This window comes from Alnus glutinosa, chromosome 4 (assembly GCF_958979055.1).
Source record: "Alnus glutinosa chromosome 4, dhAlnGlut1.1, whole genome shotgun sequence".
Taxonomy (NCBI): Eukaryota; Viridiplantae; Streptophyta; class Magnoliopsida; order Fagales; family Betulaceae; genus Alnus; species Alnus glutinosa.
The window spans coordinates 12,500,467-12,527,430 of NC_084889.1; the positions used below are offsets into that span (position 1 = coordinate 12,500,467).

General features: G+C 35.7%; 2 protein-coding genes across 4 annotated transcripts; both read left to right on the plus strand.

The window, feature by feature from the left end:
- The first annotated feature begins 2,114 nt into the window (after positions 1 to 2,114).
- LOC133865902 (branched-chain amino acid aminotransferase 1, mitochondrial-like) lies at positions 2,115 to 14,015 on the plus strand. Of its 2 annotated transcripts, none has more exons than XM_062302417.1 (11): positions 2,115 to 2,407; positions 9,281 to 9,351; positions 9,522 to 9,693; positions 9,879 to 10,055; positions 10,161 to 10,292; positions 10,384 to 10,482; positions 10,569 to 10,685; positions 11,196 to 11,291; positions 11,690 to 11,802; positions 12,148 to 12,257; positions 13,766 to 14,015. In XM_062302417.1, exons 1-11 carry the CDS (start codon positions 2,333 to 2,335, stop codon positions 13,870 to 13,872), a joined length of 1,269 nt encoding a protein of 422 aa, XP_062158401.1. In that variant the 5' UTR covers positions 2,115 to 2,332; the 3' UTR covers positions 13,873 to 14,015. The 2 variants fall into 2 exon arrangements, with proteins under 2 accessions (XP_062158401.1, XP_062158402.1); XM_062302418.1 differs by having other exon boundaries at positions 2,133 to 2,407; positions 9,281 to 9,333.
- Positions 14,016 to 20,179: 6,164 nt separating this feature from the next.
- LOC133865405 (protein DETOXIFICATION 27-like) lies at positions 20,180 to 26,559 on the plus strand. 2 transcript variants are annotated; one of them, XM_062301808.1, is made up of 9 exons: positions 20,180 to 20,544; positions 20,641 to 21,182; positions 21,276 to 21,384; positions 21,465 to 21,535; positions 23,179 to 23,417; positions 23,500 to 23,618; positions 23,870 to 23,956; positions 24,050 to 24,154; positions 26,248 to 26,559. In XM_062301808.1, the coding sequence occupies exons 1-8, from the start codon at positions 20,257 to 20,259 to the stop codon at positions 24,119 to 24,121; spliced, it is 1,527 nt and encodes a 508-aa protein (XP_062157792.1). In that variant the 5' UTR covers positions 20,180 to 20,256; the 3' UTR covers positions 24,122 to 24,154; positions 26,248 to 26,559. The 2 variants fall into 2 exon arrangements, with proteins under 2 accessions (XP_062157792.1, XP_062157789.1); XM_062301805.1 differs by having other exon boundaries at positions 21,276 to 21,362; positions 21,465 to 21,521.
- The last annotated feature ends 405 nt before the right edge of the window (positions 26,560 to 26,964 follow it).

Sequence of the window (26,964 nt, forward strand, 5' to 3'; positions counted from 1 at the left end):
TTCAAAATCGGTACCTTGGTTACCTCGGGTGAACCGGTTATCCGGTCCAGTAGTAAAAAAAAAAACAACAAATCACAAAATCGGAGGGGATCTGTTGGCTGTTGATAGAAATCCAAGACCAACGAATGTGAACATCGATAAATTTCTAAATCACTGGGAGTCTAAAACCCAAACTAGAAATTAAAAATAACATAACAGAAACAAAATAATAGGAAACAACACTACAAATCAACAGTGGCTGCCGTGGTGGAGGAGGAAGGAGAGTGGCGGCGAAGCGTGAGCCACACGCTCCAACGAGTGAGACCCACTCGCAGGTGCATGCAGGCCACGCTCTAGTGAGCATATGGCTGATGGAGATACCGTTAGCGTCGGCGGAAGCAGAAGACGTCGAGGAACACGGTGGGAACGCGCGTGTCAAGCAAGAGCTTGCGGAGGAGAATATATCTAACTTCAAAAAATTAGATCTAAAAACCTTGGCAAATTTGGCAAGAAACACGATGAAGAAAAGAAAGAAAGGGAGAGGGAAAGGAGAGAAATCCATTAGATTCTGGAATCAAGGGAAATTGGGAGGTCTTACTGATTTGGTGGTGGGGTGCTTTCTGACTCGGCCAAGTCTGCCTGGGAGTGGGAGAGAAGCTGAGTTGCAGTATGAAGAGGATGTGAAGAATGGTGTTGTAGTATGAAGAAGGTAGGTGTGAAGAATGGCTTGAAGACAAGAAGAACTGAAGAAGGTAGTGGAGCAAAAGTGAAAGAACAAAGACCGAAATGTACATAAATTAGGATTTAGGGCAAAAGTGTGAAAAGGCGAAAAGGCCGTGTAACATTAGGGTAAAAGGGTAGGTGGTAATTTGTTTTTTAATAAATTAATAGACCTAAAGCCGATTACCCGGTTATAACCAGATTTTTTGAAAACCAATACCTGGCTCTGGCTCCGGCTCCGGCTCCGGGTACCCGGTTTCCCGGTGCAGATTAGGGCCCAGAGCCGATTTTTCGGCCTGTTATAACCGGTCCGGATTTACACCCCTACTAGAATGGATGCACAAATGCTTGCCACCACCTAGCCTCAACGTACACCCCTGAGTAATTAAGCTTGATTCCATCATTGTCTTCAACTTTATTATTATTACCAATTTCAATAAAAATTAACTGAGACTTTCTCTTCTTAAAATAGACAATGTCTACTTAAAAAAAAAATAATAATAATAAATAAATAAAAATTAGCAAAAGCGCGTTGAAGAGTGTCGTGTGTTTGGCCACGAGCATTTTTAGATAAAATCACAAAAAGTCTCACTTGAGAGTGTGTATGAAAAAATAGTAGTTTAAAAACGTAAAAAATAAAAAAAAAAATAAAAAAAAATCACGTTTTGGCCAAGGACCGTCAGTTGTTTGGTGATGGTCTGACGGTAGCCAGTGGTAGTTTTACGGTGATCCAGGGGTGGATTAGTGGTTGTCGGTGTTGCCCAGAGGTGGCCCGGTGGTTGTCTAGGGATGCTCTATGGTGGTCCGGAGTGATTTGAGGTGGCTCGCTGGTTGTCCAGCGATGGCCCAATACTAGCTTAGCGGTGGTTCAGTGGTGGTGTAGTGTGGTCCGGGGGTGGCTCAATGGTGGCCCGGGAGTGGCTCGATAGTTTGAGAATGAGAAACTTAAACTCAAAAAATGATTAACGAGATTTAAAAATGGAAATCATTTTTCAAAACTAAACAAGCTTTTGGTCAAAATCGAAAGTATTTTCGGTTTGACTATTATTTTCGGTCACACCAAACATCGAAGAATATAACAAAATATTTTTTAGAAAATATTTTACGTCAAAACAAATGAAGCCTTAAACTATCATCAAGTTGTATTAATTAAAATAAAAACTAAATTAAATTTAAAACAAAGGTGAGCTGGAGATGAAGATAATTTGAGGTTAGGGATAATTATGATCGAACAGATAACTTCAGCCACGTTAAGATGACAACACTACAATTATCAATTATCATATATATATATATATATGCTTGAAAACAGCATACACCATCTGAATCATGGGATCGGTAATAATGGATATATAACTGTAACACGCATCTTTTCCTCGTATAAATTATTAAAACCCGCTCCATTAATCTACTGTACCTATTTTTGGCTCTTTCCCTTTCTCCAAACATTGCATCTGTCCGACTGTCCCCATTTCTTTCACTACTTCAATTCTCTGTCCCGGCCCCTCCCCTCCCCTCCCCCTCTCTTTCGTTTAATATATATTTCACCTCTTTCATCCCCTCTCCACTTTCCGCCCACTACTACTACGTACTTCAGCCACTGAATCTTTGATCGAACAGCTAGCTAGCAACGATGATTCAAAGAAGCGCACGCTTTGGTAACCTGGTTCGAGCGTTTCGGCTTGCTTCTTCTTCTTCATCATCCAAGGTTATTTTACATATCAGTCTTTCATATCTTATTTACTTGATATATAATCTTTTATCGAGCCTTAGCTTTCTGCGTAAGAAATCTTTTATCAAGTTGCTTCTTAATTTCTTCTTCACATAAAAACTCATCCTAATTCTCTCTCTCTCTCTCTCTCTCTCTCTCTCTCTCTGTTGACCGCTACTTTTCTGTTCCACTAGAAGCAAAAAGCCCATCGCACAACAAGACTACAAACCTATGCGAATAAGATCGATTTACATGAGTCCCATCAATATGAGTGGTTGTGCACAACATATCAATCCCCCTTAAATAAAATAAAAATTAAAATAAAGAATTTATTCATGTGTGCTTGTATAAAAAAAAGCAATAGCTAAAACAAAAATTTATTATTTTTCACTTAATATTTTAGTTACTATTATTGAAAATGCTCTTATTGATATACATGTGCTTAAAACATATGCAAATAAAGAAAATTCAAAAGGATATTGTTAAATATTGTAAGTGCATTAAAATATGGTCCTACACACATCACCACTGCATGATGAGTCATATATATATATATATTTTGCTGCTTGGCTTCTAGCTTCTTGGTTGATTTATTTAATTATTTTTTATTAATTGTTTTACTAAAGCTGCATGAATCGCCTGACATACTGGACCCATTGCGTATGGGCAAACACGTACTAGCTAGTACTATAATTTCTGCATATTTCTTCGTTTTTTTATTTTTTATTATTATTATTATTTTTAACAGCTCTTTCCTTTAATTACTAACCACGTATTGAAGTAACATAGCATATTAATTTGTTAGGCGCAACGGGTTTATCTGGGATTGGTTTTAGAGAAATTTAAATAAACTCTTCTTGAAAAACGTACAAACGACGAAAAATATTTTCTAAAATAGCCTTATTATTGTACAAATGACACTAAATGGCATCATTACTGTACCGTACAAGAAGCTAAAGGTTAACATTCTCTCTAATTATTTGTTTGAATTTGAGAGAATTTGAATAGGTAATCATAAGAAATCGTTTTTGATATCCACCTGACCAAATAAAAATTAGACTGTCCAATCACTTATCCGGTCAGGTGAGTTCTATAAATAGTCTCTCACAATTACCTACTTGAATTCTCTCAAATTCAGATAAATAATTGTAGAGGATCCTGATCTCTTGTTGACATCACTCTGCAAACATGTTATCGGAGAATTTAGCTTCGTTTTTATAAAACATCATAAACTTCATTTAATCTCCTAAACTTTTATCGCATTTGTAATTACCCTCATAAACATAAAAGAAAACTCTTAATTTAGTGTTTCAATCTTTCATCTTCTTTTTTTCTTTTTTTTTTTCTTTTTTTTTTTTCACTTTGTTAGTTATCATAATTCTCAAAATACTCCTAATTTTTTGAGAAAAAAAATTACAAAGATTTAGGCTATGGTCAAGATTTAATAGAATTTGAAAAAATATTCACACCTAAATCTTTAAAAAAAAAAAAAAAATAGGGATATTAAAAATTTTGACAGGATTTAACCGAAAATCCTAACGGATGGATGAAATTAAAAAAAAAAATGAAAAATAAATATACTAAATTGAGAGTTTTTAAAGTTTAGGAAGATAATTGTAAAAGCGGTGACAATTTAGAAGAGTTAAGTGCAGTTTAAAAAGAAAAAAAAAATACAATAATCATCGGATTATTTATTTATTTATTTAATTTTTGTAGTGCTAGGCCTCTTGAAAAACGTTTGTAAAATTTTGATGGATGACTTTATTTACATTCTCACCAGTCTTAAATAGACTTAGAATGACATAAGAAGATAATTCGAAGGTAACTAATTAATTAAATTTGATGATAAATATTTGAGATAGAGAGCACTAGCTAGTTGATTATCCCCATTGCTGGCTTTTTGTGGAATATTAGGATATTCCTATCAAACTTAATTGGCTTTTTGGATTCAACCATTCCACTAGTACTAGTTGATCATTATATTATATGCCATGTCTCCTCTAGTACTAGTTGATCATTATATTATATGTCATGTCTCCATGAGGAGTACTGATTCTTCCAACCAAACGGCACAATCTATCGTCCGTTCTTATTTCGCATCTTTCGCTTTACTCCACTTAACTTTGAGATAGATGACGTATTTGGTATCTTCCTACATGATAGCAAGCTACGAGTGCGACATTCATGGCCAATAACAAAGCTGAATATATATAAGCATTATAAGAAATAGGGAAAACTTTACTTAATATTATTATTTCAACTACTATTATATTTGTAATTACTTTATTTTTATTTTCAATTTCAATTTCAATCGTTCTTTAGAATTTTTCGTTAAATCCTATTAAAATTCTCAAAATACTACTACTTTTTTTTTTTTAAAAAAAAAAAAAAATCAGGCGTGGGTATTTTTTCAAATTTTGTTAAACCCTGACCAACGTCTAAATCTTTGAAATTTTTTCCTTAAAAAAATTGAGGATATTTTGAAAATTTTGATAGGATTTAATGGAAAATTCTAATGGATGGATGAAATTGAAAATAAAATAAAATTGAATGATAGATACATTAAATTGAGAGTTTTTGAAATTTAAGGGAATAATTGCAAAAGTGACAACAATTCAAGGAAGTTAAGAAGAAAAGTTTCCGCTAAGAAAAATTACTCGTTGAGTATGTTTTATTGAGAAAATTGAAAAATACAAAGTATGTTCGTCAAGATTGTCCTTATTGAGCTTAAATAGAAGTAAGGCCGTAGTCTTGAAAAATAAGAAACAACATTCTCTAGTGAAAATCTCGGCAATTTGTACTAAAACGACCTCATCACATCGAGTGGTCGAACTAGCGATTGAAGCTCTTGGAATTTAGTACTGAGCAGCATCTCATGCTTTTGATTGATCGAGCCTTGCCTTTTGATCGATCGCACTCTCCCTCTCAAACTTCTCGATGAAATTATTGGCAAACTTGTCAGCATCACCCTCTTCGGGTTGGAGAGAATTCTCCCTCAAATTCGCATCGTCGTCAGAAGAATCACCTATGTACGAAACTAGATGGTTGACATTAAATACATTGGACATCTTGATGTGACTCAAAAGCTTCAACTGATGGTCATCAGATTAATCTGTTCAACTATCACCGACAATCCAACCTTCCTAGGAGCAAGCTTGTTATATTCACCCTCGGGAAACCAATCTTTGGTTAGCACAACCCACACAAAGCCACCCACATCAAACTTTACATATTGCCACTTCTTATCTATGTTCGTCTTATATTTAGTAGTAGAATCTTGCAAATTCTAAACAGTAGCCTTATGTACCTCCTAAATTTAGGTAATCAAATCTTCTGCCTCGGTGCTAACCCGCTTCAAATTAGGAACATGAACCAAATCAAAAGGTGCACAAAAATTATTCCTATATACAACAAAGAATAGGCTAAATTCAGTACTCCGGTTTGTAGAACAATTATAAGCAAACTCGGTATTGAGCTACACATGTAAATCACGTGTTAGATTAGCTGTAAAACACGTGTAAAATTAGCAGATTAGCTGGCTCTTTTCTGTTATACCAACTGGTTAGTTAACTTAGCTAGTTAGTTTTACCTCAGCTAGTTAGTTTACTTCTTCTCTGCAGAATGTATATATGCAGTTTTGTAAACTCTTGATCATTTATCGAATACAATTCCAATTCCCAAATTCTCTTTGTTCTCATTTCTGATACTCGGCCTGAAAATACCAATGATCCTAAGACTTGAGATGATCACCCACCAAACTATGAAGCAAATCTCCTAAGGAACAGTTGACAACCTTCGTCTATCCCTCAGCTTGAGGATAATAAGCACTACAAATTAAAGTCAAGCTTGGTATTTGACAAGCACCACAGACACCTCCAAAAGTAACTAAGAAACCGAGCATCCACAATTAGAAAAAATGGATAATAGTAACCCATGAAGATAATAGACTTCACAAAAGTATAGTTAAGCAACGTTGACCACATTTGAATTCTTCTTACAAGTAGTGAAGTGAGCAATCTTGGGGAACCAATCCACTACAACAAAAATAGTCATTACCTCATTGTATCATTGGCAACCCCATCACAAAGTTCGTGCTCACATGATTGTCACCTCCTTGTGGCCTTGCTCCTCCCATGCCTACCATAGGGCAATCTCTGATGAAGTGGCACGTCTGACCACATTGGAAGCATGTCCGAGCAACTGGCCAGATTCTGAAATTTGGAGACCTTTTCTGGAATCCGACATAGAACGCCGAATTCCGGCCGTTCTGGCTAGATTCGGGCTAGTTTTGCTGGAATCAAGCTTGCCTAGGATCTAGCGACCTTCGCCGGAATTTGGCACAGAACAGCCAGATTTAGGCGTACTGGCCAAATTACGGTCAGATTCGTTGGAATCTGGCTTGGCCGGATTTCGGTGGCCTTTGCCGGAATCTAGCCATTTGTGTCGGATTCTGATCAGTTTCGCTGGAATCTGGCTTGGCTTGAATCCTGTGACCTTCGCTGGAATCCAGCTATATTTATCGGATTCTGGCCAAACTGGCCCAAATCCAGTGGCAGTGTCGGATGTCGCCGGAATCCGGTATCGGCCCGATTCTTGCCCATTTTGCCAGAATTCGGAGGCGCTCGTAGGTGCCGGAATCCAGCGATCGGATACCAAAATTTGGGGACATTCGGTGGTAGATTTAAGCTACCAACAAACTCCAATGTCCAACGGTGGCGAATTACCACAAACGTGCCTGGAAGAATGAAGAATTTAAATTCAAAAAAAAAAAAAAAAAAAAAAATTACAGTTTTAAAAACCGTAAATCGTTTTCCAAAAAGTAGAGAGGCTTTTACGGTCAAACTGAAAATGATTTTTATTGACCATTATTTCGCTCCCACCAAATACCGAAAAATGCTGAAAATATTTTTCAAAAAACATTTTACGCCGAAACAAATAGAGCATAAAACTCTTCGCTAATCCATGTAGCTTATTACCTCAAACAACCACTGGATGTCCGTAATCCAAGCTCCTGCAGCCATGGGCCCCAGACTACTGTCAAATATAGGGCATTGGATCTAGGCCATTGCTTTGGCCAGATGCCGAGCGACTTCCACCAGTGAGTGGGTGGCATCTGGAAACCCGCTATCGCAAAGAGGTGGTGGTGGGACTGCTACACCGTCATCTTGGTTTGGCTTTGGCCCTCCTTGGTCGTCACCTCTCCCGCACCATAATTGTCGTCTTGGTGGCATTATTCTACACCTAAGCGATAATGATTTTAAGTTTTATGATAGTATTGTTTTATGTACTCAGAGTTTTATGCAAGAGTTGGTGCATATGCCATTTTATTTATAGATTTGTTTTATGAGAAAGCAGTATTACATGTTTATCCTTCATATCAAATTTAACACCTATGAACTCCTTTATATTTGCCCCATCCATCAGATTGAAGATTCTTAATACGACAAGTAAATTGAATTTGAACTAAATTTTTAAATTTGACAAAACAAACATAAACTTCATATTTATTGTGCTGAGGGGTACAACCATAAAAACAGAGAGAAATCATCAATGAACAAAACATAATATCAACACCCACTTAAAAGACATCAGTGTGAATAAGTTCCAGAGGACTCGAAGACACTCTAAATGAAGTTTCTTGCTCTTGCCCGGTTGGCATGGCTAGCAAAACTTCCTCTTTATGAAGAGACCCACTAACAGGAACAGAATGATTATGCAAAAACCATCACACAATGGTATGAGAAGGATGATCCATTCTGGAGCATTAAGTTTGGGCAAAAGCTTCGAATCCTAATAAGGCAGCAATGACACGACATTTATTGAGAGAATTTCGTTGAAAATGAATAGGGTAGAGTCCCCCTTCACTCTGACCTTCAAACAATGTCACTCCTGTTTGATTGTCCTTTACAAAATAATGAGAATTAGCGTGTAAATATATATATATATATATATATATATATATATATATATTGTCGATGCAAAATGATGGGAACTTCTAGTAACAAAACATAGGAAAGGATAAATCAGCTACTTCGAGAGAACTGTGATCTTCAATGGCTATTTCAAAAGAGCCTTGACCTCCAAAACACAGTAAACTATATTCTAAAATAATAATCAACTCATACTTTTCTTATTGATAGTTCCTCTTTAAATAGAGAAACAATACATTACAATTTACATAATAGACTAATTAGGTCTTGACTTCTAGGATCAGGATAAATCTAATGAGGAAGGAATCTAACTATTTATTGGACTATAAAATCTACAAAGAAATACTCCTTATTGGACTCTAGCACGACACGAGAAATATCAAATAATTATGATCATATCACAAAACTGGTTGATGGATAACATATTAGCAATAGCTTGAGGACAATGTAAAACTTGTTTCAGATGGAGTTTCGAATGAGGAGAATGGGAAGTGAACCAATTTTTTGAATTTTCAAACATAAGAAATAAATCATCATCTTCAATTGGTTTTCCCACAGCAGCAAGTTGAGCTACCCATTGCTTAGCGATTTCTAAAAATAGATTTTGGGAAGTGTTTCGGTTTCAATCACATGTTCATGATCAAAATAGAAAACGGAAAATCCAATCTCTACAATCAAAGTCATCCTATCTATTAAATCAAACTCCATTTGAATTTCATCCGCTTATCCTTATCTGAAAACATCTGTTGTTGAGGAAGTGTCTTAACGGGTTGGTCTTTCAGTGGGATTTAACCAGTGTGTTTGAATGAGTTGTTGATTAGTTTATCTCAGACTCCTTATTTGAGTGATGTTGCTGCTCTGTCTTCTTACCATTATCAAACAGCAATTGAATCTTTTGGTGGTTAACAGTGAACTCATATGTTCTTTGGGCACTTTGCAGATTGGAGGTTACTATGGACTTGCATCTCAGGCTTCGTCTTCCCTGCAACAAGTGTGCGTATCGACTAGCCGGTAACTGCGTTATACCAAATCAGAACTTTTGAATATCGGGTCATAAGCATAGTATTAACCTTTGTTATGATATTTTGATGTTTTCTTCTTTTTCTGTTCTTTGAAATGTTCTTCTATTTTGCTTGCTTTTTTTGTTCTTCGCTTTTCTTATTGAGCATTGGCAATTTCAGAGATGCTGAGTACGCTAATGTGGACTGGGATAATCTCGGATTTGGTTTGGTGCCAACTGATTACATGTACATTATGAAGTGTTCTAAAGGTGAGGATTTTGAACAAGGCCAACTTAGTGATTTTGGAAACATTGAACTAAGCCCTGCTGCCGGAGTTCTAAATTATGGGCAGGTAAGTTGCAGTTGATCTTTGTTTTAATATTCAAAACAACCTACTTATCAAATGAGACATGGAGAAAAAAGGAATACAAGTAATTCAAATGTTTGCCATCCTATAAGGGAAAAATATTCAGTTCAGTTTAGCCTTCACTTGTAAAGCCTGCAAGAAACTTATAATCATGTCAAAAATCTGATCAGGGGGTGTATGAAGGTACAAAAGCATATATGAAGGAAGATGGGCGCCTTCTTCTGTTCCGTCCAGACCAGAATGCAATTCGCTTGAAAATTAGTGCTGAGAGAATGTGCATGCCATCACCCTCCATTGATCAATTTATAAATTCTCTGAAGCAAACTGTCCTAGCCAACAAACGTTGGGTAATCCTCTTCCTAGCTTGAAAGCTTTCATTGGAAGCTTATATGTTTTCTGGGTTACTTGTTTTCATGGCTTTTCTATATGTATGGCTATGATTATGAGCACAGGTTCCTCCTCCAGGGAAAGGGTCTCTATACATTAGGCCTCTGATTATAGGAAGTGGTCAAATATTGGGTTTGGGTGCAGCACCTGAATACACATTCCTCATATATGTTTCCCCTGTTGGCAACTACTTCAAGGTGAGGAGATATTCTCTCTTTTTTTTCCTATGAAAGCTTACATCCTTTCCTATCAGTGATTGTAATTCAAATGCCCTTTGTTTATAAACAGGAGGGTTTGGCACCCTTGAACTTGTATGTTGAGGATGAGTTTGATCGTGCTTCTCTTGGTGGAACTGGAGGTGTCAAAGCAATTACCAACTATGCCCCAGTAAGGGATTCATTCTATAATGTATCTTTTTGCAATTATGCTTTTACTGTGTTAAGGTATAACATATTATTGCATTTTATATCTAGGGTTTGAAAGCATTAACTAGAGCAAAGAACAGAGGATTTTCTGATGTCTTGTACCTAGATTCAATGAAAAAGAAAAGTCTCGAGGAGGTCTCTTCTTGTAACATCTTTCTTGTGAAGGTATTTCTTAAACCAAGTATTTATTTTAATTATTAAATTTAACCTAACATGTTACCATGTTATTGCTATTTGCCTTGACTAAATGTAAGGAAAGAGAAAAGCATTTTGTGATGAACATATCAAAACAATCAAAGGATGCAAGGGTTCTTTGTGTACAACTTACTTCATAAGTCTTGGATATTCAAATTTGCAAGGATCACAGATAAGTGAGAATTAAACTGATTGGTGAATATCACATAGAATTTTCAAGTAATGAAGCTGGAGATAGGATAAAAATACCTAACCTAATTAACGACAAAGATACAAATAATTTGTTGATGAAAACTTCTCACTGAGGCATCATAGACTGAGCCCTAATTCTGCAACCTGATGGGTTTCTGATTTAATGCTTGAAACTTGTTAAGGATATGCTCTATTGAACTTTGTAGAATCTTAAACCATATTACTCCCTTTCTATTATTTATAATCGGCTGGCCATATGCATTATGTATGTATTTTCCACTTTTTTAGGGCAATTCCATTTCAACTCCTGCAACAAATGGTACCATTCTCGCAGGAATCACCCGTAAAAGCATCATCGACATTGCTCGTGATCATGGTTACCAGGTGATTTTATTGTACCACTAAATGACAGCTTCAACCTGATTTCTTAATTAAGCTTTGAAGTGATACATCCAACTTAGAAGGGCTTCCATTAAAAATTTGAAGGCCCCTTGTCTACATGTAATGCTTATACTTGAGTGTAGGACTCACTGTTTTTGCTTTGCTCTTATTGTTTGTTGTCAAATTACTCTTTAGTCTTAGTTATGAAATCCATTCCATTTTCTACTAAACCATATTGTTTACAGTTGGTGATGTATTTCACTTTGTGAATTGAATGATCAGGATTTGGTAGCTCCTAATTGTACAGAATTCATTTAGTCAACAAGAAACCTAATCAATGAGTACCTCTTTCTTCTTCAAAAATCCACATAGCTTCTGACAAGGTCTGTAATTTGGATCAGGTTGAGGAACGTGTTATTATGGTTGACGAATTGATCCATGCTGATGAAGTTTTCTGCACGGGAACCGCTGTCGGTGTGGCTCCTGTAGGTAGCATTACATATCAGGGTAAAAGGTAACCATTGATTATATCGACCTATTTCGGCAACACTTTATAGGACAACTTTTTTCCTTTTATTATAAAAGCATAAGCATTAACAAACAACTCTACACATAAAACACTCGCAACCAAAAAGCAAAAGTCACCCTCTCTAAAACCTTTTACCAAACGAATCCGATCGTGTCTAGCTGCGATAGAATAAAAGGGAGCATTATGGAATAAATGATTTAGCTCAATTAAACCCTATATGGCTCTCTCTGATCATCAGCCATATGAAAGCACTACTCCTAATTGTTGCAGAGTTAATTTGTGAAATACTCCCAGCCAGTTTCTAACTTATTCAACTTTTTTTATATGCAGGATGGAATTTAAAACGGGTGCTCAGACTGTGGCTCAGGAACTGTACTCGACCCTTGAAGCAATAAAAAAGGGTCTAATTGAGGATAAGAAGGGCTGGATAGTGGAGATAGGTTAATCAGATCTTTATCCTCATTAATGAATAAATACCAAAATACTTGTGGAAAGTATTGCTATTCTGAGCATAATTTAGTAATCATAAAAGTCATCAATATATGCATCCAAAAATAAATTACACGACTTTAAATTAGAAATGGGAAGATATCATCTCATTGTGCTTTAAATTATCGTATAAAAAATGAAATCAACAAGAGAGTTCCATTCCACATTTGTCCATCCTAAGTCCATATTCATCGTTCCTATCCTTTTCACCCCTCTATATCATTTTCTTTTCAATCCTTTTTACTCTGCAAGATCCTTAACATTCGTGGCTTTAGCAATGGCTGCTCTAACTTTTAAGACTTTGTTCTTTTCAGTTACCTTCGGGCCTTAAGTGATAACGGGGCTAGGTAGAGTTATGTGAAATTGGGAAAGTACATTCAAATCTTGCCAATTATTATTATTTTTTTAAAAAAAAATAAATAAATAAATAAAGAAAAAGGAAGTAGTCTTATCATTACTTTGTTCATATTTTATATAAAAATGGTCATAACCAAAAAAGAAGAAGTAGCTTGTTACTTGCCCACATAACAGATTTGGATTTCGAGAAAATACAAAATAATGGTAGGATATTTCGAGCAATCTTAAGCCGTAATTTAGCGTAATTCGAAGAACCTTAAACTTCCCTACAAACGACAATTGTTTGATAAAAATAGAACTTCTCATAAATTAATATTCTAGCTCAACCTCTTTAAATAGAACAAAATGCAATTCGATGAATCCTATTTCTGCTAATTAAATTATCAATAATAATTAATTAGAAGATAACTTAGGGTGCGTTTAGGATTGCAATTTCGTAGACAATAAGTGATTTTAAACCAAATCGCAGAACATAAATCGTTTGAGAACTACTTTTTTTAAAAAAAAAATTGCGATTTAAAAAACAAAAAAAAAAAATCTTTTTCTTCAAATATTAGGTAAGAATGTGTTTTTTTGAAAACGCAGAATTTTAAAGGCTAAATTGTAATTTTACTAAACGCTTAACTAGGTTTTTAAAAATTACTTTTTCAAATCGCATATTTTAAAATCGTTGTTTTAAATTGCACTTTTTGAAATTGCAAGCCCAAACAAACCTTTATTATCCTTGACTAATCCATATGAATGAAAAAAATGAACCAATACATCAAGACCTTGGGAGGCATAGGTAAAAATTCAACCAGGGGTAAGAAGAATATTTGGGAGTTGAGGGGGGGCATGTGACCCCCCTCGACCCCACCTCCCTCCACCCCTAACCCGATTTGAGCGCCACACATCTGCACCATTTTTCCTAAAATTAGAATAAGACTTTACCATCTATTTTTTTATTGAAATGCTTACGAGCCTTATCGTTCTTAATCTAATCTTACCAAATTTTTATTTAGCCAAATATTTTATTTATTAAATCTCAAATTCTTATTTTCCTTTAGCATTTATTTATCTTAGGTGTTACACACATACTGATAAATTATTCCTTACTTACTAGGTCGGGGACTCGCTCTTCTACCTACAACTTGGTTGCAGATGATAGTATTGATGTTCGTGTCCAGTAGAGGCCATGAGGGTCGGGTTTTAGTTTGGAGCATTATGTAGTTTTTTGAAGCTTATGTTTTTTTGCTCTTTTTTTTTAGTTTATTCCATGTTTAGAACTTATGGTTATGTAACATTTATTTTTTACTCTTAAATATCTTTTCAGAACTAGCATTCTGATGATTAATGCAATAGTACTTTGGTTATTGTTATTGTTATTATTATTTTGAAGTAATATAGAGCTCTCATTATGATTGTTAAACGATGAGGTCGTTTTTTTTCCTTTTTGTTAAGGGTGGGCACGGGCTGGAGCGGGCCGGGTATTGGTCATTTTGACACCCGAACCCACACACTGCGGGTTGTAAAAACCCAACTCATGGCTCGACTACAGTGTGCAGTATCTGTCGGGTCTTGGGTTGGGAGGGGTGGGTTTAGCGGGGTGGGTATATACAACACTCATATACAGGACATAGAAGAAGAATTTTTAACAAAAGAAAAGAAGTTTCACGTACAGAAGCTAGAAAAAAAAAAAAAAAAAAAAGGAATTAAAGAATACCCATTTCGTATTTGGGTTTTGCAAATTTTTGGAGAGAGTGGAGTTTCTGATATGTATTGTCTATTAGGTGGAACTTCATTGACGAGGTCTAACTTAAGCCTAGAAACTTCATCAATCTGATTTACCGTGCTTGCAAGAGGAGGCTTCGAACCTGTCGAAGAAACTTCTATCTTCCCGGAAGTGTGGCCTTGAATTTTCCCCTTGCTAGCGAGTTTGGGTATATACCTTCGTTTATAGACCAACATTACTCTGTCCAAGCCTAGTCACAATTGAGGTCCTAGTCAAGCTTAGAGGAGGAAAAATGGCTAGGTTTTTCTCATTCGGTGGAGGAGGAAGATGAAGAGGAACAACAAACAGCCAAGAAGATCAACATCATCATTAGCAGCAGCAACAACAAAGCAGCAACAACCCTCCGACAGAGATTCCCCCAAAGAGCTTGTTCTGGTACAGGAATGAAGAGGTGGCAGCATACAAGGGTTTCGAGTTATGGCAACAACAACAACAACAAAAACAAAACAAGTACTTCTCAAAACATCAACCACCAAGAGGTGAACGAAAATGAAGAAAGAAGTTTGGGTATTGCGGGGGTAAGGTCGAGGGCACAGGACTCGAGAGTTTAGGGGTTTTTTAGGAGTGGGTAGTTTAGGGTTTTTTTAGGTCTTTTAGTTTTAGACGAGGTTGGGCGGGTATCTGGGATTTTTAAAATGTTATACCTGCGACCCGCCCTGCACGGGTAGTCCATTTTTGTACCCGGATCCACGATTTTATACTTGAAATCCGGTCTTCACAGGGCATGGCGGGGCGGGTCAGGTACTACAGACTTGGGCGGGTTTTGCACACTCCTACTTTTTGTTGCTTATGTTATTATGTCTCCCTTACAATGTTACAAGTGATCGTGGGTCCGATCCTCGAATCTAGGGCATGGAATGAATTTCATAAGAGGATTTCAATTCAACCGACTTTTTTAATGGTTTACACTTAAACATTATTCATTTTTGTATTGTTACAAATAGGATCAAAATCCTCTAAATATTTTTAGGCAATTATAAATTATACGAAAAATTTAGGAATAGGGCTACATAGTTATGGTTCATAAACACTTTAAAATTTAAACTATTATTTTTAAATTAAAAGGTTCACATTTTTCTACTTTAAGATTACAATTTTTAAAAATTATTAATCTTTCCTTAATCTAATGCATATTACATATGATAAATACTAAAAGTGATTAAATCTAACCTATTCGACTTAAAAATAATAAAACATATTTTAAGAACTATACAATAGAATTACATTAGAAAATCTAAAAGATCTTAAATCCAGAAAATAATATAATCCTGGTCACTAATTATGCAATTTCTCCCCTCGAGGTTACTATATTTGGAATTAGAATTGGAAAAATACCAGATCGTCCAACCCATGTGTCAAAAACAAAACCAATTTGTATATGGCAAATATAATAATTTTTTTATTGGAAAACAAAATATATTTTATTTCAAGCCGAGATTGGCCAATCCATAGAATCTAGCAATCCGATTCCCTACAATTACTTATTTGAATCGCATGAAATTGAAAGAGCTCTTATAGAACCTATTTGTCTAAACATATTTCACTTTGCCCTTTTTTCCCGTGAGAATGGCTAAGCTCTATAAGAACATTCCTAGTAAACTCGACAAATTTCACTTTTAGCCAAATTTTCACATTTTCATAAAATGAAAATGAAAAAAATAAATAAAAATAAAAAGCTCATCAAGCTCTATGCTTCTTTTGCAATTTAGCTTTTGTCGGATGCCTCCCCAAAACTTTTGTCATTTCTTATTTAAGAATTTTATAGTGAAAACTTTATAAAACTCCATGATATTTCACTCGATTTGAAACTATTTATCCAAAGTTAAAAAAAATGTCAATTTCACTCATCAAACTTCTAAGGGTGCGCTTGAAATTGTGATTTCATAGATAGTAAATGCGATTTTAAACCAAATCGTATAACATAAATAGTTTGGGAATTATATTTTTAAAAATTACGATTTGAAAACGTAGAAAATCTACTTTTTCGAATTGTAGGTAAGATGATATTTTTTAAAAACGCAAAATTTTAAAGACTAATTTGTAATTTTAAAGGATTTAACGTTAAATCCTAACGAATTTGTAAAAATTATAAAAATACCATTTTTTTTTTTGTTTATTCTAATTTTTTAAAAAAAAAAAAAAAGAAAAAAAGAAAGTCTAGGTCGTGGACTCGTAGGTCACCTTGTGACCCACGGAAGTGGGTCTGGTGGGTAACCCGCCGTTTGTCAATCCGAGTCAGACACGTGATGGGTCACCCTGTGACTTAAAAGTCATTTTACTCCTCTTGTCGTGACCCGCTCATGCTTGACGTCTTTTGTACTCTCTTTCGCGCCGGCCACCACCAGAAGCCTTCTCTCTCCCTTGGGAAGATTGTCAAAGACAGGAGGGTTTATCAAGTGGCGCCGTTGGAGTTATACGCTTAAGCATTTGGTAAAATGAGATCTAATTAAACGAAGAATTAAAGCGAAAGAAGAGAAGAGAAGAGAAGGGAACAGATCTACACCGTACCTCTCAATCGGTCCCTCCGATGGAAGCTCTGGTGGGACTCAATTCATCAATAACAACCGGAGCACATCTCCTCCAAAGACGACGTCGTGTCTGTCGTAATTGCAAGGTCCTACTCCTCCCAAAACCAAACCCTCCTCTTCAAGATCTCCGTTTGTTTTAGTGACAGATGGCATCATCTGAGAGAGGATGGTGGATTTTATGGAAGCTTGTGGAATCATCTGGTCAGCTACGATTGAGTGGTTGGTTAGGCTACTTAATCTTGATTTTATTTCGTAATGGAAAATTAAAGGAATTTTCACAAGGGTCCGGCTTAAATATTGAAGCTCAGTTGTATTATTATGCAATTTGATTGGTCATATCTTGTGAAGAACTTTTGATTTTTTGGATGAATTTTAAAAAATATTATAATAGAATATTTTTAATAAAATAAAATAAAATATTTAGAAAAGTTAATATAGTATACTTTTAGAAAATGACCAGCTAAAACTTAGCTAACTCACAAGAAATGCTTAAAGACCCTCATGCCTTAATCCAAATTATGGAGAAGGAGATTGAAGCCATCTAGCGAAGTGGAAGCTCTAGGCTCTAGCCAAAGTAAAGGGTCTACGATTTGGAAGATCATATGGAATCTTAAAACCTCCAATGCCAGTAAAATGTTCATCTGAAAAGCATGCAATGACCTTCTCCCTTCCAAAATGAATATTCTAGTTATGGAATTTCCCTTGAGCTCAAGATGTCTAGAGATGTGGACCCAAAAAAATCCAAAAAGGTTTGGATTGGGGCCACAAATTTTTTTTTTCTTTTCATCTTTTTGAAACCCTTCTGGAGCACTATGACGCGTCCGATCTTGAGCTCATGATGGTTGTGGCTCGAAAAATTTGGTTCCGTAAAAATTGAGTGGTACATGGAGGGGGGTTTACTCCTCCTCAACAACCGTTCCGTGAAGCGAACATGTTGATCAGTGATTTTAGGAGGGTGACAACAACCGATCTAGCTACCAAAAGCACTACTCATAGAGGCCCTCCCATGACATGACAGGCCCACCAAAGGTATGTATAAAGTAAATTGGGATGTAGTTATAGATACTAAGAATGAACTTATTGGATTTGGCATTGTTGTCCAGGATTATGAGGAAGTAGTCTTAGCTGCACGAAGTACCACAGAATTTCTTAGTAGAACCTGTTGTCCCTAAAGCTTTGGTGTCTTCCCATGCCGTAGAGTTGTGCTGAGAGATGGGTTTCTCTAGTATAATTTTGGAAGGGGATGCCCTCCAGATTGTAAATGCAGAGAAGACTTGGAGCAAATTTGGACATATTTTGGATGGAATCAAATCTGAGTTGAGTCAGCTGAGATCATGAAAAATCGAACATGTCAAGATGAATGTAAATATAACTATTCATACTATAGCCCAAGAGATTATTTTGTGTGTCATAGATAGAGTTTGAGTTGAAGAAATTTTAAATAATATCTGTGGTATTATTTTTAGGGAGCTTTTGTACTTTAGGTGATTGAATTTTATTCAAAAAAAAATAGATATTATTTCAAAAAAAAAAAAAAAAAAAACTCCAAATTCATTCCATAAACTAGAGCTACATGGAGCTACGCTAGAAATGTGAGTAACAAGTGTCAACCAAGCTCGGCCCAAATTAATTTGTTTGGAATCATTACGCTGGCCTAAAGCCAGGACAGCTCATGAATCATGAAACCCAAAGGGTTTAGCTCAGTTGTGGAAGCCTCGGATTTTGAGTGTTCTTTATGGTTTTAGATTCAAAATTCACTGGCTATCTCTTCGGGCTAAACTCGCGATTCAACCGGTCTATGTGCGAGAGGTGCGAGGTATGGATTCCAAATTTATCTGACAAGAGTAAGTACATATAGTCACCTTACCTTAAAGGAGTGGGTACATGTATTTAGGCAGAGTCGAACAGAGAATTGAATGTTTAAGCTTGACTCATTTAATTTTATTTCGAACACGAGTCGAGTTCGAATTCATCACAAGCTTTTCAATTATTTTATTCATTTTTTATATAAAGTAAATATAATAATTGTTTATCTTTTCGTAAATCCATACTATTCATCAGTTAATTAATTATTGTTAAAATTTTATCATTTGAGTTAATTAAATAAATTAACTTGAATGTTAAATAATTTATTATCGAGTTTATATGTATGTTTATAAATTCATTATGCATAAACACAAACACGTGTGCGCGCACACACACATTCATACATACTCATAAGCATACTTATGTACACACAAATCTCTAAAATTAAACTCACAACAACACTAATTCAAGTTATATTCATTATATTAGGAATATAATTCCCTTTTACTTAATATGTTCTTATTATAAAATTAAAATAATACTAAAAAATTTCATAAAAATAAAGTTATACGAGTTTATACAAGCTTATTCGAGTCGAGTCAAGTTTATACGAATATGTCTTGTTTAATATTCGAATATATTATTGTGTTCATGAACAATTCATTTATTATACAAAACAAAACTGAAGAAAATTTAACTCAATCGAATCGAACCGAACTGAGTGCACAAGCAGCTGAAATCATGTAACACCTATTTATATATATGAATCATGGGATGGCAAGGATTAATTATTCCTGATAATTACCTCTCCAGGTATCGGGCCCGAGGAAAGCAACAAGCCCTCAGAGCATTCCTAGTAGCCTCACCAAAATAATTTTTTAGCTATTTTGGTGAGCCAATTTGATGAAAATCCTGAAAACCACTCTTAGCAACCTCACCATTTTAACCAAAAAAATTTGATGACTGAAATTACTAACCAAATTAGATGAGGCATTTTCACTCAACAACTCACTCACCAAATTTTGTTTCACCTTTCTCTTTCACATGATTAGCACACTTTTTTCCTTTTTTCTCTCATTTTCTTCTCCCATCTCTCATCTCTCATACGATAATGTCCTTATTTCATGGATATGAATGATTTTTTGTAAAAAGATTATATAGAGAAAAAATAAATAAATATGAAAAAATTATTATTTAAATAGAATAGTGAATATTGACTAGTTAAAATGGTGTGGCTGCTGAGGGAATTTTAATAAAGTGGTTCACCAGAATAGAAAAAAATAATTTTTAATTATTTTGGTGAGTAAAATTTGGTGAGGCTAGTAGGAATGCTCTCACACCCACTCGATTGATTATCTTAGAGACTTAGACCCACATTAGAAAAAGACTTTCTTCTTTTTTTTTAAGAACAAAAGCAAGCCTCCTCTTCAGATCAGTTCACCGTGGACCTCCAAAGCTTGGCATCAGAGGCACGAGCAAAGGCAACAAATGGGCATCAGACAAGAAGAAGAAGATCCTCTGTTAGTGTCAGGCGCCGAACAACAACAACAAGAGCAAGATCGTCATGAAGAAGAGAATGCAGGGAGTGTGGTGAGACAAACGTTGTTGGAGTCGAAGAAGATGTGGGTAATTGCGGGGCCCTCCATCTTGAGTAGGCTCGCCATGTTCTCCATGACTGTCATAACCCAGGCATTCGCCGGCCACCTAAGTGACCTCGACCTCGCTGCCATCTCCATCTCCTCCACCGTCATCATCGCAATCACTTTTGGTTTCTTGGTTCGTTACCATTTCCCTCCCATCTTATTATTTCTTTTGTTTTTCTTTGTTGGTCTGCATTTTCATTCTTTGTGAGATGGGTATTGGGTGGTGTAGCTGGGCATGGCGAGCGCGCTCGAGACGCTCTGTGGCCAAGCTTTCGGAGCCAAACAATACCACATGTTGGGCATTTACCTGCAACGTTCTTGGATTGTTCTGTTTCTTTTTTCGGTTCTGTTATTGCCCATGTTCGTTTTTGCTTCGCCCATACTAAAGCTTCTCGGCCAGTCCAATGCTTTGGCGGAGCAGTCAGGTGTGGTGGCATTGTGGCTGATCCCGATGCACCTGAGCTTCCCATTTCAGTTCACATTGCAGAGGTTCTTGCAAAGCCAGCTGAAGACTGCGGTTATTGCTTGGATCTCAGTGGGAGCTCTTGCAGTCCACGTGTTTGTGAGTTGGTTTTTTGTTTATAAGCTGGGGGTGGGGATTGTTGGGGCTGCTCTCACTCTTGATTTCTCGTGGTGGCTGTCCGTTTTTGGACTTTATGGGTACGCTGTTTGTGGTGGGTGTCCTCATTCGTGGACTGGGTTTTCAGCTCAAGCGTTTGCTGGGCTCTGGGAGTTTTCTAAGCTCTCTGTGGCTTCTGGGGTTATGCTCGCGTATGTGTTTCCACTCTCTCGCTCTCTCTCTCTCTCTCTCTCTCTCTCTCTCTCATATGCTGGATATCATTTTGAATGTGTTTGGGTATGTAGGTTGGAGAATTTCTATTACAGGGTATTGATTATAGTGTCTGGGTATTTAAACAAAACTGAGGTTGCAGTTGATGCACTTTCCATCTGGTTAGTTCCAAATTCCTACACCGTATGTCTTGCGCTTCTTCTTTGTATTCTATTTGCTCCTTTCCGCTTCGTCGTTTTTCTAAATTTCGCTCTGTTTGGCAGCATGACTATCTTTGGCTGGGAATCTATGATTCCTCTTGGATTTCTGGCTGCAACTGGGTATGTTACTGGTTGTAAGTCTCTCTTCCCCTTTCTCCAATAGCAAAACATAATAGGCTTGGTAAAACATGTATATGATTTCAATTAAAATAGTGAAACGGTGGATAAGAAATGAGAAGCAAGTTTTTTTTTTGTAAGTAGAGAAGCAAGATTTGAGGTTCAAGAAATATAGATTAAGGGTTCCTCTATGTCAGAATCTTTATGGTTTTACTTGCACAATACTATCCTATTCCCTCGAAAATAGAGTTCTAATCGATTACCTTCACTGTTAAGTTTTCTCTTTTTCAAGCGCGTGAAATAAAATAAAGGCAGTCCTTCTACCGTGACTGCCCTGCAATGATAGAATACCATCTAATCTAAAAATGTTTCTGATTTTATGGGCCTTTTGGCTTTAAAGCGTGGGTTAAGGTTCAAGGTTTTTGAAAGAGAGTTTCAAGAGAGAGCATGTATAGGAGTCATGCAAGCTATAGCCTATGGCATTTCATTCTGTGAGTGTCAGCCATTTTGTCGTAGTAAATCAATAGAATGCAATTGTCAAATATTGTCGTTACTCTCTCTTCATTTACTTGTATATTTTCTTCACTTCAAATCTGTTTTCAATTACAGACCTGGAGTATGAGCGTTTTGGTCGAGAAATTTAGTTTAGCTGAGCTGGAGTGAATTCCTAATTCTTGCAGTTTTTGTATGGATATACATTAGGAAATTGAAAAGCTGCCTAATGATCAGATGGTCACGGGTTGAAATGGATTGATTTCCAATTTCATGGTTGAATGCTTTTCTCTTTTGCTGGAGTATATTTGAGGGTTTGAAATTCATTTTCGATATAACCCTACCAAAAAAATTACTTCACTACTCCCTCTATCCTAAAATAGATTAAAGTTTGCAAATGACACGTGTTTTAATAAAACAAAATAAACATAAGAAATTTCCTAAAATACCCTTAGGTGGGCAAGAAAGGTGAATTGAAATTTGAAAAAAGGTGGGTTCAAGTTTGAGGGTAATATGAGGTAAAATATGGTGATAAATATTTGCTTTCATTTTGAAGTATCATTTATTTTAGATAACTCCAAAACTGAAAGCATCACATCTATTCAGGATGGAGGGAGTATAATCTTTGGTGATGACCTCAATTTTTCAGAATGTTTCTAATCGAATGATAGATTAGCACCTCCAACCATGATGGTGAACAGTCATCCTATTTTATCTGTCTAACAACCATGGCTTTCTTTTTTGTTGTGACTTAACATTCAGTTTAGCAATTTCTTTTTCATGGCTCTCTTGATGTTTTAAAGTCCAAATGTAAATTATAAATTTTGTCTTGATTATTTGGTACACATTGTTTCTGTTTCAAAAAAAACGTCTATATTGGAGAATTATTTAATGTCAGTTATATCTGTGGTTACGTCTTTAGTTAGTTTAGCTACAATCCACACTTGGAGTTGGTAAACATGTATGAGGTGAAACTACAAATGACAAACAGTCGAATAATACTAAAACCTCTTTTTTATATCTTTTTGCCGCACCTAATCTTCTGGATTCATGTTAGTCTATCTAGAAAACAACCCATCATATTCTCACTAAGCACTGCCAATGAAAAGGAAAAGCATCTTTTTTCACTTATTTTCATATTTAACCATGTTATGTTATCTTAACTCAGCGTACGTGTAGCAAACGAGCTTGGTGCAGGCAATGCAAAAGGTGCAAAGTTTGCAACCAAAATCTCAGTGTTGACCTCCTTGGTTGTCGGACTTCTGTTTTGGTCAATAACCATAGCCTTCCATGAGAAGCTTGCGATGATCTTTACCTCCACAACTTCTGTTATTGCAATGGTCAATAAATTAGCAGTCTTGTTGGCATTCACTATTCTTCTAAATTGCATTCAACCAGTTCTTTCGGGTGAGATACTGAATAAGCGCTGTGTTCTGGCAATTGCAAATGCAAGTCGTGTTATGATTCGGTGCCATGTGTTGCTTTGCAGGGGTAGCTGTTGGATCTGGTTGGCAAGCAGTGGTGGCTTTTGTAAACTTAGGTAGCTACTACTTAGTTGGGGTCCCTCTTGGGGTTTTCTTGGGCTGGTTCCTGCCTTTCGGAATTACGGTATGTCTGTTACATTGTTACCAATAGTTCAGCATGTAGGATACTTCTGATATGGTAAATAGAACCACACTTTTGAGTTCCTGAATCTTGCATGTCGTCAAGAATAGAAGGCTAATATTGACCATTCCCCAAATGAAAATAAGTTAAACTGCAAAGTTATGAAGACAGCATATTCATCATTGCTTCTATCAAATGATGCATTTCTTGCGGTATAATTTCTTGGTTTTACTTGTGCATAATTGAATGAGCAGGGCATCTGGTGTGGAATGATTGGCGGAACTGTGGTTCAGACATTGATATTAACTATCATCACTGTCAAATGTGAATGGGAAAAAGAGGTAGGGTTGATGAATGATACTCTGAGAGCATTTCATTTGGTGCTTTGTCAAAAATGCAAAGAAAGATCTTTGTGGTAAAACCATCATTAACAGGCACAAAAAGCTCATATTCATATAAGAGAGGAGCAGCTTCCAACCACTAATCTCAGCTCAACAAATCCATAATTTATGTGGCAAGGAGATGTTTTTCTATTCAAAGTGAGTGTTCTCTTCTTCTAATACATATCTAGATCTATATGTGTGAAGCTTGAGTATGATCTTATACCAACATGCCAATACACCACCATTTTTTTGTTAGGCATAGTATATGATTCAAAGAGTAAATGCTATTAAGAAATATATTTTTCTTAAACAAATGTTTCAATTTTTGTCATACTATTACTTGTTCCATATCATATTGTGATAACCTAAAAGGGAAATTATCAAACGAATCCCCCGTGTGTTTGTCCGTTTTCATTTAGTTTTCAAGGTTTTTATTTCGTCTGTTTTCACCTTTATATCACATCAAAACACTAACTTCAGTATGTTCGACCAAAAGTTAGCACAAAAAAATAAGCCCAAAAATAAAAAATAAAAAATCTCTTCGCTGCAATGGTTATGGGTAGTGGCTAGAGAGGAAAAAACCTCAAGCTCCTCATTTCTCTCCTTTCAAGAAGAAGGGTTTGGAAATCAAACCTAGAACCCTAGATCCGAACGAAATCCAAAATATCTCTCTCTCTCTCTCTCTCTCTTTAAGTAGTGCTGGAGTGCATACCTCCAATTTTGCCACCAAGGACATGGTTTACTCGCCGGATGTTATGTGAATGATTTATCAAACACAGAACGGAATAAATTGATAGGTTCTGTGGAAACCTAGACCTTAGATTTTGAGGAAACCTAAACTTTTTCAAACATAAGATTTGTGATTAATTCTGCGTACTTTTTATTAATCACTCTAAAATATAAATAAGAGAATTATAAAAACATAGAATGGAAGATGACCTCCTAGCTCTACCCTAAGATAAACTCTTAATACAAATAAATTATTTGGAGATAACTCCAACTCTAACTTTGAGAAACCTACTACTAAATGACTTCTACACCATAATGTTACAAATAATTAAAAGACTCTAACTTAGATAAATAACTAGAACTATCTTTATTTAATTAAACAATGATTACTCTAAGATAAACTAATGCAAGTTATGTCAATGTCTTCTACATGTTGTAGAATTTTACGTTCATAACATTCATTTCCCCTTAGAATTGTCCTTGTCCTTATCCTCAAGGGCAAAATCAAAAAATCCTCTTTGTCATTCACTTCCTAGGCAGATGTCTTGAAGGTGGGTTCACTTCCTCCTCAAAAAGCCGCTTCAGGTTCTGTCGTGGTTGGATCTCCATCTTCTCCGTGTTTTGTCCGCAAGTTTAATGATATGTGCAAAAAACTGGTGTGAAACATGATGCATCTTGTGGGTCTTCTCAAATAACAATTCTCTTCGTGACCTGCGTTGATGGTGCAAACTATTTTGTTCAAACTTGGATGCAGATGTTGGTGTGGCCTTAACAACGCAGTGGTGTGGTATGTTTTGTGCTACTAAATTTTCTACGTGGTGGAGTGGCTGTTCAGGTGCCTTTGCTTGTGATGGCGTTGGGGTTGACACTGTTTGTGGTTTATGAGGGCATGAGACTCCATTTTTTTGTTCATCCAACAACTTATTTGAGAGAAGACTATAGAGTTTTTTCTCCATTATTTCCATCCGTCATCTGATTTCTTGATAAAGCCTTCAAACATAGCCATGACACTAACAAATTGCTGCTTAAGCCAATCTACTCTTGAATTCACCATTGAACAAGAAATTAGCTCTGATACCAAATTGTTACGTGAATGATTTATCAAACACGGAACATGATGAATTGATAGGTTCTATGCCTTAGATTCTGAAGAAACCTAGACCTTTTAGATTTTGATGGAACCTAAACCTTTTCAAATACAAGATTTGTGATTAATTATGCTTACTTTTTATTAATCACTCATGCATATAAATAAGAGAATTACAAAAATATAGAATAGGAGATGAACTCCTACATCTACCCTAAGATAAACTCCTAATACAAATAAACTACTTGGAGATAACTCTAACTCTAACTTGGAGAAACCAAGTACTAAATTACTTCTACACCATAGTTCTACAAATAATTAAAAAACTTTGACTTAGATAACTGTAACTATCTTTATTTAATTAAATTAAGATTACCCTAAGATAAACTAATGCAAGTTATGTCAATGTCTTTTACATGTCGTACAATTTTAGGTTCATAACACTGGACAAATGGCTTAGGAGGGCATGATACCATGGGATGAGTATTTAATGAATGTGCGACTGTTATTGCGAGAGCAGTTCTTTCACTGTGCATATGCAGGATCAGGTTACTGGCTGCTCTGATTTCTTACTATGGCGATGACACCAAGCCGCTGCATGTTTGAACTTGATAAATCATATAATTTCATATATTTTAAGGTCAGATTCCTGTCAAAATTTGGTAGTGGTATTTTTAGATTGTTCTTAAATGATTTGTATAAATGGTTTTTGGTTTTAAATCTTATTCTTGTTGTCCTTTGATCATTATAGATCTCTAGTATCTTCAAACATTTTTTTGGATTTTGGATTGGATCTAATTTAGAATGGATATGAGGTTTTGGGTTTGTCTTCCAAACGAGTAATACCGTAAGGAGGACCCATGTTCTTCTTGAATTTTCTCAAAATTGATGTGGCATTTAAAAACACCACAAAATGTATAATAGATCACTATTGAATTTTGATTCAATCTTAATTTTAAAAGTCACATCAAGTAATGCTATAAGGAGGACATTCTCCTTGTGTCATCCCAAATGTCATATGGCTTTCAAAATTATTATTGAATTTGAAATTATTATTATTAGATTTTGATCCAATAGTAATTTTAAAAGCCACATGACATTTAGGAGGACGTCCTCCTTCTAGAATTACTCATTCACATAGAGAGAGAGA

Excerpts from the sequence above, each read along its gene's own strand:
- LOC133865405 (XM_062301808.1), top strand. The coding sequence starts at position 20,257 with ATGGGCATCAGACAAGAAGAAGAAGATCCTCTGTTAGTGTCAGGCGCC. Across the intron at positions 20,545-20,640 it reads CAATCACTTTTGGTTTCTTG|CTGGGCATGGCGAGCGCGCT; the intron begins GTTCGTTACCAT and ends TGGGTGGTGTAG. Across the intron at positions 23,957-24,049 it reads AATGTGAATGGGAAAAAGAG|GCACAAAAAGCTCATATTCA; the intron begins GTAGGGTTGATG and ends CATCATTAACAG.
- LOC133865902 (XM_062302417.1), top strand. The coding sequence starts at position 2,333 with ATGATTCAAAGAAGCGCACGCTTTGGTAACCTGGTTCGAGCGTTTCGG. Across the intron at positions 9,352-9,521 it reads GTGTGCGTATCGACTAGCCG|AGATGCTGAGTACGCTAATG; the intron begins GTAACTGCGTTA and ends TGGCAATTTCAG. Across the intron at positions 11,803-12,147 it reads ATTACATATCAGGGTAAAAG|GATGGAATTTAAAACGGGTG; the intron begins GTAACCATTGAT and ends TTTTATATGCAG.